Genomic DNA, 20,130 nt, shown 5'->3' on the forward strand with positions numbered 1-20,130 from the left:
AACTCATGTCCATTGAGTCGGTGATGCCATCCACCATCTCATCCTCTGTTGTCCCCTTCTTCTCCCAACTTCAGTCTTTTCCAGACTCAAGGTTTTTTCCAATGAGTTAGTTCTTCGCATCAGGTGGCCAAAGTATTGGAGTTTCAGCCTCAGTATCAGTCCTTCCAATGAATATTCAGGACTGATTTCCTTTAGGATGGACTGGTTGGATCTCCTTGCAGTCCAAGGGACTCTCAAGAGTCTTCTCCAACACCACACTTCAAAAGCATCAATTCTTCGGCACTCAGCTTTCTTTATAGTCTAACTCTCACATCCATAATGACCACTGGAAAAACCATAGCCTTGACTAGATGGACCTATCTTGGCAGAGTAATGTCTCTGCTTTTTTTTTTTTTTAATTTATTTATTTTTAATTGAAGGATAATTGCTTTACAGTACTGTGTTGGTTTCTACCAAACATCAACATGAATCAGTCATAGATTTACCCATGTCCTCCACTTGAACATCCCTCCACCTCCCTCCACATCCCACCTTTCTTCCTTTTTTTTTTTTTTTAACTTTACAATATTGTATTGGTTTTGCCATACATCAACATGAATCCACCACAGGTTCCCACACGTGTTCCCAATCCTGAACCCCCCTCCCACCTCCCTCCCTATACCATCCCTCTGGGTCATCCCAGTGCTCCAGCCCCAAGCTTCCTGTATCCTGCATCGAACCTGGACTGGCAAATCGTTTCTTATATGATATTATACATGTTGATGCCATTCTCCCAAATCATCCCACCCTCGCCCTCTCCCACAGAGTCCAAAAGACTGTTCTATATATCTGTGTCTCTTTTGCTGTCTTGTATACAGGGTTATCGTTACCATCTTTCTAAATTCCATATATATGTGCTAGTACACTGTATGAAGGTTTTTCTCTCTGGCTTGCTGCTAAGTTGCTTCAGTCATGTCCGACTCTGTGCCACCCCATAAACGACACCCCACCAGGCTCCCCATCCCTGGGATTCTCCAGGCAAGAACACTGGAGTGGATTGCCATTTCCTTCTCCAATGCATGAAAGTGAAAAGGGAAAGTGAAGTCGCTCTGTCATGCCGGACTCTTAGCGACCCCATGGACTACAGCCTACCAGGCTCCTCCATCCATGGGATTTTCCAGGCAAGAGTACTGGAGTGGGTTGCCATTGCCTTCTCCGTCTCTCTGGTTTACTTCACTCTGTATTATCGGCTCCAGGTTCATCCACCTCATTAGAACTGATTCAAATATATTCTTTTTAATGGCTAATACTCCATTGTGTTTATGTGCCACAGCTTTCTTAACCATTCATCTGCTGATGGACATCTAGGATGCTTCCATGTCCTGGCTATTATAAACAGTGCTGGGATGAACATTGGGGTACACGTGTCTCTTTCCCTTCTGCTTTCCTCAGTGTGTATGTCCAGCAGTGGGATTGCTGGATCATAAGGCAGTTCTATTTCCAGTTTTTTAAGGAATCTCCACACTGTTCTCCATAGTGGCTGTACTAGTTTGCATTCCCACCAACAGTGTAAGAGGGTTCCCTTTTCTCCACACCCTCGCCAGCATTTATTGCTTGTAGACTTTTGGATCGCAGCCATTCTGACTGCTGTGAAATGGTACCTCATAGTGGTTTTGATTTGCATCTCTCTGATAATGAGTGATGTTGAGCATCTTTTCATGTGTTTATTAGCCATCTGTATGTCTTCTTTGGAGAAATGTCTATTTAGTTCTTTGGCACATTTTTTGATTGGGTCATTTATTTTTCTGGAGTTGAGCTGTAGGAGTTGCTTGTATATTTTTGAGATTAGTTGTTTGTCAGTTGCTTCATTTGCTATTATTTTCTCCCATTCTGAAGGCTGTCTTTTCACCTTGCTAATAGTTTCCTTTGATGTGCAGAAGCTTTTAAGGTTAATTAGGTCCCATTTGTTTATTTTTGCTTTTATTTCCAATATTCTGGGAGGTGGGTCATAGAGGATCCTGCTGTGATGTATGTCAGAGAGTGTTTTGCCTATGTTCTCCTCTAGGAGTTTTATAGTTTCTGGTCTTACGTTGAGATCTTTAATCCATTTTGAGTTTATTTTTGTGTATGGTGTTAGAAAGTGTTCTAGTTTCATTCTTTTACAAGTGGTTGACCAGATTTCCCAGAACCACTTGTTAAAGAGATTGTCTTTAATCCATTGTATATTCTTGCCTCCTTTGTCAAAGATAAGGTGTCCATATGTGCGTGGATTTATCTCTGGGCTTTCTATTTTGTTCCATTGATCTCTATTTCTGTCTTTGTGCCAGTACCATACTGTCTTGATAACAGTGGCTTTGTAATAGAGCCTGAAGTCAGGTAGGTTGATTCCTCCAGTTCCATTCTTCTTTCTCAAGATAGCTTTGGCTATTCGAGGTTTTTTGTATTTCCATACAAATTGTGAAATTATTTGTTCTAGCTCTGTGAAGAATACTGTTGGTAGCTTGATAGGGATTGCATTGAATCTATAAATTGCTTTGGGTAGTATACTCATTTTCACTATATTGATTCTTCCAATCCATGAACATGGTATATTTCTCCATCCATTAGTGTCCTCTTTGATTTCTTTCACCAGTGTTTTATAGTTTTCTATATATAGGTCTTTAGTTTCTTTAGGTAGATATATTCCTAAGTATTTTATTCTTTCCGTTGCCATGGTGAATGGAATTGTTTCCTTAATTTCTCTTTCTGTTTTCTCATTATTAGTGTATAGGAATGCAAGGGATTTCTGGGTGTTGATTTTATATCCTGCAACTTTACTATATTCATTGATTAGCTCTAGTAATTTTCTGGTGGAGTCTTTAGGGTTTTCTATGTAGAGGATCATGTCATCTGCAAACAGTAAGAGTTTTACTTCTTCTTTTCCAATTTGGATTCCTTTTATTTCTTTTTCTGTTCTGATTGCTGTGGCCAAAACATCCAGAAGTATGTTGAACAGTAGTGGTGAAAGTGGGCACCCTTGTCTTTTTCCTGATTTTAGGGAAAATGCTCTCAATTTTTCACCATTGAGGATAATGTTTGCTGTGGGTTTCTCATATATAGCTTTTATTATGTTGAGGTATGTTCCTTCTATTCCTGCTTTCTGGAGAGGTTTTTTTTTTATCATAAATGGATGTTGAATTTTGTCAAAGGCTTTCTCTGCATCTATTGAGATAATAATGTGGCTTTTATCTTTCAATTTGTTAATGTGGCATATTACATTGATTTGTGGATATTGAAGAATCCTTGCATCCCTGGATAAAGCCCACTTGGTCCTGGTGTATGATCTTTTTAATGTGCTGTTGAATTCTGATTGCTAGAATTTTGTTAAGGATTTTTGCATCTATGTTCATCAGTGATATTGGCCTGTAGTTTTCTTTTTTTGTGGGATCTTTGTCAGGTTTTGGTATTAGGGTGATGGTGGCCTCATAGAATGAATTTGGAAGTTTACCTTCCTCTGCAATTTTCTGGAAGAGTTTGAGAGGATAGGTGTTAGCTCTTCTCTAAATTTTTGGTAGAATTCAGCTGTGAAGCCATCTGGACCTGGGGTTTTGTTTGCTGGAAGATTTTGATTACAGTTTCAATTTCCGTGCTTGTGATGGGTCTGTTAAGATTTTCTATTTCTTCCTGGTCCAGTTTTGGAAAGTTGTACTTTTCTAAGAATTTGTCCATTTCTTCCACGTTGTCCATTTTATTGGCATATAATTGCTGAAAGTAGTCTCTTAAGATCCTTTGTATTTCTGTGTTGTCTGTTGTGATCTCTCCATTTTCATTTCTAATTTTATGGATTTGATTTTTCTCCCTTTGTTTCTTGATGAGTCTGGCTAATGGTTTGTCAATTTTATTTATCCTTTCAAAGAACCAGCTTTTGGCTTTGTTGATTTTTGCTATGGTCTCTTTTGTTTCTTTTGCATTTATTTCTGCCCTAATTTTTAAGATTTCTTTCCTTCTACTAACCCTGGGGTTCTTCATTTCTTCCTTTTCTAGTTGCTTTAGGTGTAGAGTTAGGTTATTTATTTGACTTTTTTCTTGTTTCTTGAGGTATGCCTGTATTGCTATGAACTTTCCCCTTAGCACTGCTTTTACAGTGTTCCACAGGTTTTGGGTTGTTGTGTTTTCATTTTCATTCGTTTCTATGCAAATTTTGATTTCTTTTTTGATTTCTTCTGTGATTTGTTGGTTATTCAGCAGCGTGTTGTTCAGCCTCCATATGTTGGAATTTTTAATAGTTTTTCTCCTCTAATTGAGATCTAATCTTACTGCATTGTGGTCAGAAAAGATGCTTGGAATGATTTCTTTTCTTTTTTTTTTTTAATTTACCAAGGCTAGATTTATGGCCCAGGATGTGATCTATCCTGGAGAAGGTTCAGTGTGCACTTGAGAAAAGGGTGAAATTCATTGTTTGGGGGTGAAATGTCCTATAGATATCAATTAGGTCTAACTGATCTATTGTATCATTTAAAGTTTGTGTTTCTGTTAGTTTTCTGTTTCATTGATCTATCCAAAGGTGTGAGTTGGGTATTAAAGTCTCCCACTATTACTGTGTTATTGTTAATTTCCCTTTTCATACTTGTTAGCATTTGTCTTATATATTGCTGTGCTCCTATGTTGGGTGCATATATATTTATAATTGTTATATCTTCTTCTTGGATTGATCCTTTGATCATTATGTAGTGTCCTTCTTTGTCTCTTTTCACAGCCTTTATGTTAAAGTCTATTTTATCTGATATGAGTATTGCTACTCCTGCTTTTTTTGGTCTCGATTTGCATGGAATATCTTTTTCTAGCCCTTCACTTTCAGTCTGTATGTATCCCTTGTTTTAAGGTGGGTCTCTTGTAGACAACATATATAGGAGTCTCGTTTTTGTATCCATTCAGCCAGTCTTTGTCTCTTGGTTGGGGCATTCAACCCATTTACGTTAAAGGTAATTATTGACAAGTATGATCCCGTTGCCATTTACTTTATTGTTTTGGGTTCAAGTTTATACACCCCTTTTGTGTTTCCTATCTAGAGAAGATCCTTTTTCATTTGTTGGAGAGCTGGTTTGGTGGTGCTGAATTCTCTCAGCTTTTGCTTGTCTGTAAAGCTTTTGATTTCTCCTTCCTATTGGAATGAGATCCTTGCTGGGTACAGTAATCTGAGCTGTAGGTTATTTTCTTTCATCACTTTAAGTATGTCTTGCCATTCCCTCCTGACCTGAAGAGTTTCTATTGAAAGATCAGCTGTTATCCTTATGGGAATCCCCTTGTGTGTTATTTGTTGTTTTTCCCTTGCTGCTTTTAATATTTGTTCTTTGTGTTTTACCTTTTTTAATTTGATTAATATGTGTCTTGGGGTGTTTCGCCTTGGGTTCATCTTGTTTGATACTCTCTGGGTTTCTTGGACTCGGACGATTATTTCCTTCCCCATTTTAGGGAATTTTTCGACTATTATCTCCTCAAGTATTTTCTCATGGTCTTTCTTTTTGTCTTCTTCTGGGTCTCCTATGACTCGAATGTTGGAGCGTTTAATATTGTCCTGGAGGTCTCTAAGATTGTCCTCATTTCATTTAATTCGTTTTTCTTTTTTCCTCTCTGATTCATTTATTTCTACCATTCTATCTTCTATTTCACTAATCCTATTTTCTGCCTCCGTTATTCTAGGATTTGTTGCCTCCAGAGTGTTTTTGATCTCATATATTTCATTATTCATTATATATTGAATCTTTTTTATTTCTTCTAGGTCCTTGTTAAACCTTTCTTGCATCTTCTCAATCCTTGTTTCCAGGCTATTTATCTGTGATTGCATCTTGATTTCAAGATTTTGGACCATTTTCGCTATCGTTATTCAGAATTCTTTATCAGGTAGATTCCCTATCTCTTCCTCTTTTGTTTGGTTTGGTGGGCATTTATCCTGTTCCTTTACCTGCTGGATATTCCTCTGTATCTTCATCTTGTTTATATTGCTGTGTTTGGGGTGGCCTTTTTATATTCTGGCAGTTTGTGGAATTCTCTTTAGTGTGGAGTTTCCTTGCTGTGGGTGGGGTTGTATCAGTGGCTTGTCAAGGTTTCTTGGTTAGGGAAGCTTGTGTCAGTGTTCTGGTGGGTGGAGCTGGATTTCTTCTCTCTGGCGTGCGATGAAGTGCCCAGTAATGAGTTATGAGATGTCAGTGGTTATGGAGTAACTTTGGGCAGCCTGTTTATTGAAGCTCGGGGGTGTGTTCCTGTGTTGCTGGAGAATTTGCATGGTATGTCTTGCTCTGGAACTTGTTGGCCCTTGGGTGGTGCTTGGTTTCAGTGTAGGTATGGAGGCTTTTGATAAACTCCTATCTATTAATGTTCCCTGGAGTCAGGAGTTCTCTGCTGTGCTCAGGTTTGGACTTAAGCCTCCTGCTTCTGGTTTTCAGTCTTATTTTTACAGTAGTCTCAAGACTTGTCCTTCCATACAGCACCATTGATAAAACATCTATGTTAAAAATGAAAAGTTTCTCCACAGTGAGGGACACCCAGAGAGGTTCACAGAGTTACATGGAGAAGAGAAGAGGGAGGAGGGAGTTAGAGGTGACCCGAATGAGATGAGGTGGAATTGAAAGAGGAGAGAGCAAGCTAGCCAGTAATCACTTCCTTCTGTGTGCTCCACAGTCTGGACCGCTCAGAGATGTTCACAGAGTTATACAGAGAAGAGAAGAGGGAGGAAGGAGACAGAGGTGTCCAGGAGGATAAAAGGGGGGAATGAAAAGGAGAGAGACAGATCCAGCCAGTAATCAGTTCCCTAAGTGTTCTCCACCGTCTGGAAAACACAGAGATTCACAGAGTTGGGTAGAGAAGAGAAGGGGGAGGGAGGGGACAGAGACGACCTGGTGGAGAAAAAGGAGAGTCCCAAGGAGGAAAGAGCAGTCAAGCCAGTAATCTCACTCCCAAGTAAAAATGGGTACTGAAGATTGGGTTCTTAAAGGTAGAAAATTGATAACAAATACCAAAAAGCAAAGATTAAAAATCTAGAGTAGAGATTGGATTTTCAAAAATACAATATTAAAGAAAAGAAAAAGTAAAAGAAAAAAAAGTCACAAAATTTATATATGTGTGTGTATATATATATATATAAATATATGTATTATATATATATATGAAGTATGTATGTGTATATATATATATATATATATATATATATATATATATGAAGTTTGCTTTAAAAATAGGGTATTTTTTTTGAAAAGTAATCAGATCAGATCAGATCAGTCACTCAGTTTTGTCTGACATTTTGCGACCCCATGAATCACAGCACACCAGGCCTCCCTGTCCATCACCAACTACCGGAGTTCACTCAGACTCATGTCCATCAAGTCAGCGATGCCATCCAGCCATCTCATCCTCTGTCGTCCCCTTCTCCTCCCACCCCCAATCCCTCCCAGCATCAGAATCTTTTCCAATGAGTCAACTATTCACATGAGGTGGCCAAAGTACTGGAGTTTCAGCTTTAGCATCATTCCTTCCAAAGAAATCCCAGGGCTGATCTCCTTCAGAAAGGACTGGTTGGATCTCCTTGCAGTCCAAGGGACTCTCAAGAGTCTTCTCCAACACCACAGTTCAAAAGCATCAATTCTTCGGTGCTCAGCCTTCTTTACAGTCCAACTCTCACATCCATACATGACCACAGGAAAAACCATAGCCTTGACTAGACGAACCTTTGTTGGCAAAGTAATGTCTCTGCTTTTGAATATGCTATCTAGATTGGTCATAACTTTCCTTCCAAGGAGTTAGCGTCTTTTAATTTCATGGCTGCAGTCACTATCTGTAGTGATTTTGGAGCCCAGAAAAATAAAGTCTGATACTGTTTCCACTGTTTCCCCATCAGTTTCCCATGAAGTAGTGGGACCGGATGCCATGATCTTCACTTTCTGAATGTTGAGCTTTAAGCCAACTCTTTCACTCTCCACTTTCACTTTCATCAAGAGGCTTTTGAGTTCCTCTTCACTTTCTGCCATAAGGGTGGTGTCATCTGCATATCTGAGGTTATTGATATTTCTCCCGGCAATCTTGATTCCAGTTTGTGTTTCTTCCAGTCCAGCGTTTCTCATGATGTACTGTGCATAGAAGTTAAATAAACAGGGTGACAATATACAGCCTTGACGAACTCCTTTTCCTCTTTGGAACCAGTCTGTTGTTCCATGTCCAGTTCTAACTGTTGCTTCCTGACCTGCATACAAATTTCTCAAGAGGCAGATCAGGTGGTCTGGTATTCCCATCCCTTTCAGAATTTTCCACAGTTTATTGTGATACACACAGTCAAAGGCTTAGGCATAGTCAATAAAGCAGAAATAGATGCTTTTCTGGAACTCTCATGCTTTTTCCATGATCCAGTGAATGTTGGCAATTTGATCTCTGGTTCCTCTGCCTTTTCTAAAACCAGCTTGAACATCTGGAAGTTTACGGGTTCACATATTTCTGAAACCTGGCTTGGGGAATTTTGAGCATTACTTTACTAGCGTGTGAGATGAGTGCAATTGTGCGGTAGTTTGAACATTCTTTGGCATTGTCTTTCTTTGGGATTGGAATGAAAACTGACCTATTCCAGTCCTGTGGCCACTGCTGAGTTTTGAGTACTTAAAAATTTTTAAAAGTTAAAAAAAAAAGAATGATGGTAAAAATAATAAAAATTTATCTAGGACTTTCTCTGGTGTTGTCGGCAGTGTGGGGTCAGTTCATTTTTAGATAGTTCCTTGTTCCAGCTTATATTTCTCAAGATCTATAGGCCCCTTCCTATGTAGTCAGTACTAACTACAGGGTTTTAATCTATTGCACCCGTCACTTCCAAGGCTCTTCCCTCGGTTTTAGCTTCTTCTGTTTGCTGGTCTCTTCAGTGTCTGATTTCCACCTTGACACAAGGGGGGCAGTGGTGGACACATTTTTTTTTAGGCTCACTTGTTCAGTCGCACTGTGGGGAGGGAGGGATACTGCAAACAAATAACACTCGCGTGTACTCGCAGTGTCTCAGCCACACTGGGCCTGCCCTAGCTCACGGCACATGTGCCCTCCCTGCCCACACAGCTCAGGCTCTAGGTTGCTCCACCGGGAACCATCCGAGACTGGCCCTGGTCTGCATGCACCTCCTACATCTAAGCTGCTCAGGTTCAGGCACTCGGGTAGTCCTCAGAGGCTCAGACTCCGTTGGGCCTGCGTTTTGTGCTCTTCCCAGGTCTGAGCAGCTTAGGCCATGAGGTGTTTGGCGAGCACGGTCGCTGTTACTTATCACCTCTCCCATTCCTGCCGCTTGGTTTTCTGGGTGTACAACCGGCACCCCTCCTCAGGTGGATGATGATTGTCCTGAATCCCAAGAAGTCTTAGTTAGCAAAGAAGCCTGCTTGCAGTTTGGTAGATAATGTCTCTCTGGGGCTGCAATTGCCCCCTTCCAGCTCTGGCTGCCTGTCACCAGAGGAGGATGGTCTGCAGCTGGCTAATTCTGTTCAGTCCTTTGTTCTGTGTGCGGTCCTGGTGGTGTCTTAGGTTAGAGCTTTTCGCGTCGTATCTATCCCACAGTCTGGTTTGCTAGCCCAAGTTAGTTCACTCTGATTATCCTCGGGGCATTCAGGCCCGATCCTTACTCTAGGCAAAGCAGCCTGCGCCTTCCTGCCCAGCCCCCGCCTGCTAGTGGTGGATGCAGGCGTCTGCGCTGCTTCTCCACTGGTGGAGTTACCGTTGGGCTCATAATCTGTTTTAATTATTTATTTATTTTTCCTCCCTGTTATGTTGCCCTCTGTGCTTCCAAGGCTCGCTACAGATTCAGTAGTGAGAATGTTCCCTGGTGTTTGGAAACTTCTCTCTTTTTAAGGCTCCCTTCCTGGGATGGAGCTCCATCCCTACCTCTGTTCTCTCTTTTTTGTCTTTTATATTTTTTCCTACCTCTTTTCAAAGACAATGGGCTGCTTTTCTGGGTGCCTGATATCCTCTGCCAGCATTCAGAAGTTGTTTTGTGGAATTTACTCACCATTTAAATGTTCTTCTGATGAATTTGTCAGGGAGAAAGTGGTCTCCCCATCCTATTCCTCCACCATCTTAGGACCGCCTCCTAGGTCCTCTTTTTCAATCAGTGTTAACATAGTCCAAAATACCCTTGTCTCCATTTTCCTCCTACCTCTAACCTCATTTTCTCAGCACCTTAAAATCTGAATGGTAATGGATGATTGATAAGTGGTCTTGTAAATAACTCCCTCTTATATTTGCATTTGGTAGCAGATGTGTAAAATAGAATTCTTAAAATACTCCCTTAAATTTTTTAAAATTAAGTTTTTATCATTTTGACATTAAGTTTTACTACTTTAACTATTTTAAATGTTCAACCCAGTGATACTAAGTACATTTACATTGTTGTTCAGCAAGCACCATCCATCTCTAGTACTCTTTGGATCTTGAAAATTGAAAATTTATACTCATTAAAGACTAACTCCTCAGGACTTCCCTGGTAGTCCAGTGATTAAGATTCCATGCTTACAATGCAGGGGACACACATTTGATCCCTGGTTAGGGAACTGATATTCCCCATGCCTTGATGTGCAGCCAAAATTTTAATTAAAAAAAAAAAAAAAGACTAACTCCTCATTCCTTTGTCCCTCCAACCCATGGCCACTACTGTTCTACTTTCTCTATGAGTTTGACTACTTTAGATAACTCATATAAGTGAAATTATAAAATATTGGTCATTTTGTGACATTTCTTTTACTATAATGTCCTCAAATTTCATCCATGTTGTAGATTTTTTAAAATACCTTTCTAAGGTTGAATAATATTCCATTGTACATATACACTACTTTTTGTCTATTCATTCATCCATTGATGAGCATTTGGATCCCTTCCATCTTTTGGTAGAAACATGGATATATGAATATCTCAGTATTTGGGTTATATATCCAAATTCTTGAAAGTGTTTTGAATATAATATAATTAGAAGTAGAATTGCTGGATCACATGGCAGTGCAATTTTTAAATTTTTGAGAAACGTTTATCCTGGTTAGTCTGAAAAACTGTGCTTTAGACTACTTTATCACATGCCAGTTTCAAGGGAAAGAGAAATAGAGTGATCAGTAGTCATTAATGAGGTTTCAGAATTGTAGTGGTTTATGGAAACCTAGAAGAGTTTGTCACCCTGGGTATGGTGTATTGCTCCTCAGGTGCCAAGTAATTAGTAGTCTGAAAGGAATGGTCAAGGCACTACCTCATGGTCATCTTCTGAATTGCAGCTTGATTTTTTTTTTAAACTTTATATTATATTGGAGTATAACTGATTAACAATGTTGTGATAGTTTCAGGTGGACAGCAAAGGAATTCAGCCATACAGATACATGTATCCATTCTCCCCCAAGCTCCCATCCTATCCAAGCTACCACGTAACGTTAGGCAGAGTTTCCTGTGCTATATATTAGGTCCTTGTTGGTTATCCATTTTAAATATAGCAGTGTGTACATGTCCATCCCAAGCTCCCTAACTATCTCTCCCCCCATCCTTCCCCTTTGGCAACCATAAGTTCATTCTCTATGAGTCTGTGAGTCTGCTTCTGTTTTGTAAACAAGTTCATGAGTATTCTTTATATTTCTTTCCTCTTTTGGCGAAAGTGACAAATCTACAATTATTTAATTAGTTCAATTTGCATAAGTAGAGAACCTATTAAAAGACTGTCTTAAAATATTTTAAAGATTCGAGAAGTAATTTTGCTGCCCTCTCTCTCTCAAAATTTATCTGAAAAAAATCTATAGGGGAAAAAAGGGGACAGATTTTTGCTATTAGATAGGTCTGTGTTGAAAACTATTAACTCTAAATTTAAGTTTCTAGATAGCTTTGTTTTACTATTTGTAAGATGATAGAGTGATATCTTCTTTCATATTTTGTTGTGACAATTTATCAGTAATGTATCCACAGAGATTAACAAGTCACAGATGATTAATGACAGCAACCTCTGTAGCTACAGAAAAATCATTGGACAAAACTCAGTATCTATTCTTGATTAAAAACTCCCAGCTGATTAGGAATTCATTAATTTAATAAAGGTCCTGTACAAAAAAATCTACATCAAATACACTTGATGGCAAAAGACTGAATGCTTTCCTTCAAATTTCAGGAATAAGGGAAGAATTTTGACTCTCACCACTTTGCATTGAATATTGTACTAAGGGTCCTACCCAGTGTAATAAGACAAGAGAAAGAAACAAAAATCATACAATTTGGAAAAGAAGAAGTGAATCTATCTTTAGTCACAGACAACATAATTATCTGAGTGTCAAATCCAAGGGAATTTACAAAAAAGCTACTAGAAAAAATAAGAAAGTTAAACAAAGTCAAATATATACCTAACATAGGCTCCAGTCATTGCACTCCCAGATATTGACACAAGAGAAATGAAAATGTGACTATAAAAAATCTTATTCACACATGTTCATAGCAGTTTTATTTGTAACAGCCTCAAACAAGGACTAACATAAATGTCCATTAATAGGTGAACAGATAAATGTATCTATAGATAAATCATATATATATATAATGGAATACTACTCAACAATACAAAGGAATGAAACGTGATTATACTAACCATGGAAGAATCTTAAAGTAATTATGCTGAATGAAAGAAGCTATCAAAGGCACATATCATACCATTTATTTGTGATTACTGAATATGCAAGCTATTTTATGAGAGAAATGTTGCTTGAAAATGGGAGTAGGAAGTGAAGAGAGGGCTGAGAGGACTAAATAGAGACAAGAAGAGACTTTTGGGGTGATGCATTGTTCATTATCTTGATTATGGCGATGGTTTCACAAGTATATACATACGTCAATCTTATAAAGTTAAGGAGGTACAATTTATTTTAAAGAGAACTATGCATAATGACTTCCCTGGTGGCTCAGACGGTAAAAGCATCTGCCTACAATGCGGGAGACCCAGGTTCAATCCCTGGGTCGGGAAGGTCTCCTGGAGAAGGAAATGGCAACCCACTCTAGTATTCTTGCCTGGAAAATCCCATGGACGGAGGAGCCTGGTAGGCTACAGTCCACGGGGTCGCAAAGAGTCTGGAGACGACTGAGCGACTTCACTTTCACTTTCATGCATTAATGAAGCCATTAAAATCCAAATATAGCAAATACTTCTCTTCAGTGTTGTACAAGTCTTCTTTTATGACCCCCAAAGTGCAAAAATACTTCTCTTATATGTACTCATTGACCTTAAACTATTTTTTTTAAAGTAGAAATAACAACTATCTGCATCCATGTGCTATACATTTATTTTTCAGTCCTACATCATTACTACCTAGTTTGCATTCTTTCTATATGCCAGAATTGCCAGCGGATTCTTTACCATCTGAGCCACCAGGGAAACTCAACTACCAGAACAGAAGTTTGTAACTGATTTTCCAGAATTTCTTTCTATAGACAGTTTTTCAGTATGTGATTTGGAAGGTGAGAAGAAAGGAAGGGATATGTGAATCCAAGCAGTATCAAGCCTGTTTTTTTAAATTTAAATCTGGATTTAGGAAATGATTCATGTGCTAACTCTGGACTCATGAAATTCCATGATGTGAATCTGAGAAGAGTGAACTCCCAGAAACAGAATGAGCTAAGCTTCCATCTGTGTGCCTAGGGATCTGTGGTTACAGGGCTTTACAGAAGATGAATGCTTTTTAGAACTTCTTGATACTCCTCAGAGGTTTTGTTTTATAAAACGAAAGGTCATAAAAAGAGAGATAAAAAAGTGCTTGTTTTTGCTGCTGGTACTCAAAAAGAGAGGTTTGAGAATGTATGCAGTTCTGGGAACATCCTGTTGCTCCCTGATCTTTGACAACTACCTTGATCTAGGACATCTGTCCCAAATGAAAACTTGTAAACCAACATTGGACTGGCTGCCACCCAGCTTCTTGGGGAGCGCTCAAAAATTACAGATTTGTGGGTCTCAACTCTGGATAATGTGATTCATGAAGTTATTGGTGGGCCCAGAATCTGTAATTTTAAATCATTCACTCATTAATTCTACTTTCAGCAGTCATGTGAATATCGGCTGAGAGGTCTTTAACAATTTGAAAAGCTGGGAAGGAAGAGCGTCCTAACTCATGCTCTGAGCTTTTGACACAAATCCCCATCTTCAGGGTTTCAAACACTGGGGGAAAATTATTTAATTAAAGTTTGGCAACAAAATGTGGCAGATGGAATAGAAAGTATCTTTGAGGCTAGGTATCAAGTAAGAATATAAAATAGGATTAGTACTTATCTGATTTACATAGACCAACCCTCTTATTTTAGAGTCAAGGAAGAAGTAGGAGAATAAGATATTGCTCTTAGATAATTCTACAAGGATTTGATAATTTCATTTATGACATTTCTTTTGTTTTCACATTTTAATGATTCTGAAATTCAGGATTATTTGACTATTGATAAGACAGTGTGACTTTTTCCCTTAAAAATTTTTATTAGAAAGATAACATTTCTTACAAATGATATTATTTTAGGACTGAGAAAATATTTTATTTCAAGTAGTAGTGATTCCACAATCAAAGACCCTTTATTCATTACTTTTTTTTTTTTTGGTATAGCAAACATTTAGTGAGCATGTAATAAACATCAGTCAGGGCTTCCCTGGTGACTCAGTGGTAAAGAATCTGCCTGCCAATGCAGGAGACTCAGGTTCGATCCCTAGGTTGGGAAGATCCCCTGGGGAAGAAAATAGCAACTGACATCAGTATTCTGGACTGGGAAATCCCACGGACAAAGGAGCCTAGCAGGCTACAGTCCTTAGGGTTGCAAAAGAGTCAGACATGACTGATTCCGCAACTAAACAACAAATAATTCTCAGTTACTCTTTATAAATTTGGGTACAATGCTGAAAAACAGGGTTTCACTCAATAATGACCTAGCTTCTTATCACTTCCTCTGTAATCAGCCACAAACTCTTCTGACAGTCCGTGGATTATAGGTTGGCCCACAATGGATACATAAGAATATAAAATACTATATTAAAGTGCTTATGAAAATTGATATCTTCTCAGCTACAAAAATACCTGGAATGCTTTGTTAAAGAACTTCCATGTCAGGTAGTGTCCTAAGAACAAAACAGACCTGAGAAGTGTTGACAGCTGTTGATCAGATTTCCAGTTCAGATCAGTTCAATTCAGTTCAGTTGCTCAGTTGTGTCCGACCTTTGTGAACCCATGCAGCATGCCAGGACTCCCTGTCCATCACCAACTCCTGGAGTTTACCCAAACCCATGTTCATTGAGTCAGTGATGCCATCCAACCATCTCATCCTCTGTTGTTCCCTTCTCCTCCTGCCCTCAATCTTACCCAGCATCAGGGTCTTTCAAATGAGTCAGGTGACCAAAGTATTGGAGTTCTAGCTTCAACATCAGTCCTTCCAATGAATATTCAGGACTGATCTCCTTTAGGATGGACTGGTTGGATCTCCTTGCAGTCCAAGGGACTCTCAAGAGTCTTCTCCAACACCATAGTTCAAAAGCATCAATTCTTTGGTGCTCCATTTTCTTTATAGCCCAACTCTCACATCCATACATGACCACTGGAAAAACCATAACCTTGACTAGACGGACCTTTGTTGACAAAGTCTCTGCTTTTCAATATGCTGTCTAGGTTGGTCATAACTTTCCTTCCAAGGAGTAAGCATCTTTTAACTTCATGGCTGCAGTCAACATCTGCAGTGATTTTGGAGCTCAGAAAAATAAAGTCAGCCACTGTTTCCACTGTTTCCCCATCTATTTGCCATGAAGTGATGGAACCAGGTGACATGATCTTAGTTTCTGAATGGTGATCTTTAAGCTAACTTTTTCACTCTCCTTTTTCACCTTCATCAAGAGGCTCTTTAGTTCTTCACTTTCTGCCTTAAGGGTGGTGTCATCTGCATATCTGAGTTTATTGATATTTCTCCCAGCAATCTTGATTCCAGCCTGTGCTTCCTCCAGTCCAGCGTTTCTCATGATGTACTCTGCATAGAAGTTAAATAATCAGGGTGACAATATACAGCCTTGACGTACTCCTTTTCCTCTTTGGAACCAGTCTGTTGTTCCATGTCCAGTTCTAACTGTTGCTTCCTGACCTGCATACAGGTTTCTCAAGAGGCAGGTCAGGTGGTCTAGTATTCACATCTCTTTCAGAATTTTCCAGTTTATTGTGATCCACACAGTCAAAGGGTATGGCATAGTCAATAAAGCAGAAACAGATGTTTTTCTGGAACTCTCTTGCTTTTTTCATGATCCAGCGAATGTTGGCAATTTGATCTCTGGTTCCTCTGCCTTTTCTAAATTCAGGTTGAACATCTGGAAGTTCACAGTTAACATATTGCTGAAATCTGGCTTGGAGAATTTTGAACATTACTTTACTAGCATGTGAGATGAGTGCAACTGTGCGGTAGTTTGAGCATTCTTTGGCATTGCCTTTCTTTCGGATTGGAATGAAAACTGACCTTTTCCAGTCCTGTTGCCACTGCTGAGTTTTCCACATTTGCTGGCATATTGAGTGCAGCACTTTCACAGCATCATCTTTCAGGATTTGAAATAGCTCGACTGGAATTCCAGCACCTCCACTAGCTTTGTTCGTAGTGATGCTTCCTAAGGCCCACTTGACTTCACATTCCAGGATGTCTGGTTCTAGGTGAGTGATCACACCATCGTGCTTATCTGAGTCATGAAGAACTTTTTTGTACATTTCTTCTGTTTATTCTTACCACCTCTTCTTAATGTCTTCTGTTTCTGTTAGCTCCTTACCATTTCTGTCCTTTATTGAGCCCATCTTTGCATGAAATGTTCCCTTGGTATCTCTAATTTTCTTGAAGAGATCTCTAGTCTTTCCCATTCTGTTGTTTTCCTCTATTTCTTTGCATTGATCACTGAGGAAGGCTTTCTTGTCTCTTGTTGCTATTCTTTGGAACTCTGCATTCAGATGGGTATATCTTTCCTTTTCTCCTTTGCTTTTCACTTCCCTTCTTTTCACAGCTATTTGTAAGGCCTCCTCAGACAGCCATTTTGCTTTTTTGCATTTCTTTTTCTTGGGGATGGTCTTGATTCCTGTCTCCTGTACAATGTCACAAACCTCTGTCCATAGTTCATCAGGCACTCTGTCTATCAGATCAGATTTCCAAGGTCCACCTAAAGACTGACATGTGCTTCATGGATAAAGTCAACGATAACGTTTTTGTAATTTAGGGAGGAGACCAGGATACTTGGGCTTCCTTGGTGGCTCAGTCGATAAAGAGTCTGCCTGCAGTGTGGGAGACCCAAGTTCGATCCCTGGGTCAGGAAGATCCCCTGGAGAAGGAAATGGCAACACACTCCAGTATTCTTGCCTAGAAAATCCCATGGATGGAGGAGCCTAGCAGGCGACAGTCCATGGGGTCGCACAGAGTCGGACACGACTGAGCGACATCACTTTCTTTCCAGCATACATGCATCAAGCTGCCAGGTGGCTCAGAGCGTAAAGCATCAGCCTGCAATGCGGAAGACCTGCATTCCATCCCTGGGTCGCGAAGATCCCCTGGAGGAGGAAATGGTAACCCACTCCAGTATTCTTGCCTGGAGAATCCCATGGACAGAGGAGCTTGGTAGGCTACAGTTCACAGGGTCGCAAAGAGTAGGACAGGACTGAGAGACTTCACTTTCACTTTCTTTCATATATGCATCGCATTTCCGTCCCTGTCCACCAGAGGGTGCAGTTTCCTAACACAGACACATTTCCCTGTGTCTAAACCTCACAGAAACTAAACTTTACTGTGACTTCAACATTTCTTCATGTTAAGAGTCAAGAACGTTATTCAGGAGACACTGTAGAGATGAGCTCTTCTCCAGGCTTAGTGACTGTGATACTCTTTCTGCTCGGTAAGCAAAACCCCTCTAAAAATTTGGATTCTATCTTCTGTTATGTCAACAAAACCTTTAAGCGTAATTTTATCCCAGAGTTTTATGCCCAAGATCACAGAGAACTATTATTTTCCCCTAGGACAAACCCGTGGAGACTCAGTGAGCCAGATGGACGGCCAAGTGACCCTTTTGGAAGGGGCTACCTTGACTGTGAACTGTACTTATTCAGCCACCGGGTACCCCACTCTTTTCTGGTATGTCCAGTATCCTGGAGAAGGTCCAGAGCTCCTCCTGAAAGCCATGAAGGCCAACGACAAGGAAACCAACAAAGGTTTTGTAGCCACATACAATACAGAAACCACCTCCTTCCACTTGGAGAAAGCCTCAGTCCAAGAGTCAGACTCGGCTGTGTACTACTGTGCTCTGAGTGACACAGTGACAGAAACTGCAGGGGGAGCTGAGCACAAACTCAGAGCAGCAATGGGGCCTGGATCCACTGTGGCTCCAACAGAGCCTATGGTTGTTTGTCTCTTGGTCTCTGGTTGATGCAAAAAACATACAAATGGCTAAAGCATAAGAATAAGAAGTGAATATTCCCCATCAGTTCAGTTCAGTTAAGTCGTTCAGTCATGTCCGACCTTTGCGAACCCATAGACCGCAATGTGCCAGGCCTCCTTGTTCATCATCAGCTCCGGGAGCTTACTCAAACTCATGCCCATCGAGTCGGTGATGCCATCCAGCCATCTCAGCCACTATCGTCCCCTTCTCCTCCTGCCCCCAGTTCCTCCCAGCATCAGGGTCTTTTCCAATGAGTCAACTCTTCGCATGAGGTGGCCAACGTACTGGAGTTTCAGCTTTAGCATCAGTCCTTCAAAGAACACCCAGGACTGATCTCCTTTAGAATGGATTAGTTGGATCTCCTTGCAGTCCAAGGGACTCTCAAGAGTCTTCTCCAACACCATAGTTCAAAAGCATCAATTCTTCAGCGCTCAGCTTTCTTCACAGTCCAACTCTCACATCCATACATGACCACCGGAAAAGCCATAGCTTTGACTAGAAGGATCTTTGTTAGAAAAGTCTCTGCTTTTGAATATGCTATCTAGGTTGGTCATAACTTTCCTTCCAAGGAGTAAATGTCTTTTAATTTCATGGCTGCAGTCACCATATGCAGTGATTTTGGAGCCCCCCAAAATGAAGTCTGACACTGTTTCCACTGTTTCCCTATCTATTTGCCATGAAGTGATGGAACCAGATGCCATAATCTTAGTTTCTGAATGTTGAGCTTTAAGCCAAATTTTTCACTCTCCACTTTCACTTTCATCAAGAGGCTGTTTAGTTCCTCTTCACTTTCTGCCAGAAGAGTGGTGTCATCTGCATATCTGAGGTTATTGATATTTCTCCCAATGATCTTGATTCCACCTTGTGCTTCTTCCAGCCCAGTGTTTCTCAAGATGTACTCTGCATAGAAGTTAAATAAGCAGGGTAACAATATACAGCCTTGACATACTCCTTTTCCTATTTGGAACCAGTCTGTTGTTCCATGTCCAGTTCTAACTGTTGCTTCCTGACCTGCACATAGGTTTCTCAAGAGGCAAGTCAGGTGGTCTGGTATTCCCATCTCTTTCACAATTTTCCACAGTTTATTGTGATCCACACAGTCAAAGGCTTTGGCATAGTCAATAAAGCAGAAATAGATGGTTTTCTGGAACTTTCTTGCAATATTCCCCATACCCAACTTATTAGTGAAAATGAAAATTCTCTGACACCAATAGTTCCTTTTCCAGGGTCAAAGTAATTTCAAGGTAAAACCACATAAGCAATGAAGTGGTGTTTTGCATATTGTTGCAAAGTCTTGCTTCCACAAGTTGTTCCAAGTCACCCAGGTGGGTATTACTATGCCTTACTATATTTTCATAGAAGCAAAGTGTGCCAGTTGAGGTGTGGTCTGCACAATGTCTTCCTGACAGAGCATGGCTTGAGGGGTGATAGGAGAGCCACAGCCTCCAAAAATTATCATTCTTAATAGAGAAAGATAGGATGAAAGGAAGAGGAACAGAATCTCATATATAATGCAACAGTGGAAAGAGAGGAAAGGATTTTATTCACACTCATCTCTTTATCTCCCTGGAACTCTATTTAAAAGATAGAAAAGAAATTAGAAAGGGTATAAACCTGAAAATATAGGCAACAGAAAAGGAGTTAGCAGCGCAGAGTGCTATCAACAAATTTCAGAGGATGAGAAGTATAAGGAAGAACGAAGACTTGTAGAATAGTTGAAGAAGGAACCTAGACCTCGTGTG

General features: G+C 40.0%; 1 gene segment (V, D, J or C); it reads left to right on the top strand.

The window, feature by feature from the left end:
• Window positions 1-17,759: 17,759 nt before the first annotated feature.
• Window positions 17,760-18,376, top strand: LOC102391526. The segment is given in 2 exon segments: window positions 17,760-17,848; window positions 17,970-18,376. Coding segments are annotated over 2 exon segments (453 nt in total).
• Window positions 18,377-20,130: the final 1,754 nt, after the last annotated feature.

This window comes from Bubalus bubalis, chromosome 11, assembly GCF_019923935.1.
Source record: "Bubalus bubalis isolate 160015118507 breed Murrah chromosome 11, NDDB_SH_1, whole genome shotgun sequence".
NCBI lineage: Eukaryota > Metazoa > Chordata > Mammalia > Artiodactyla > Bovidae > Bubalus > Bubalus bubalis.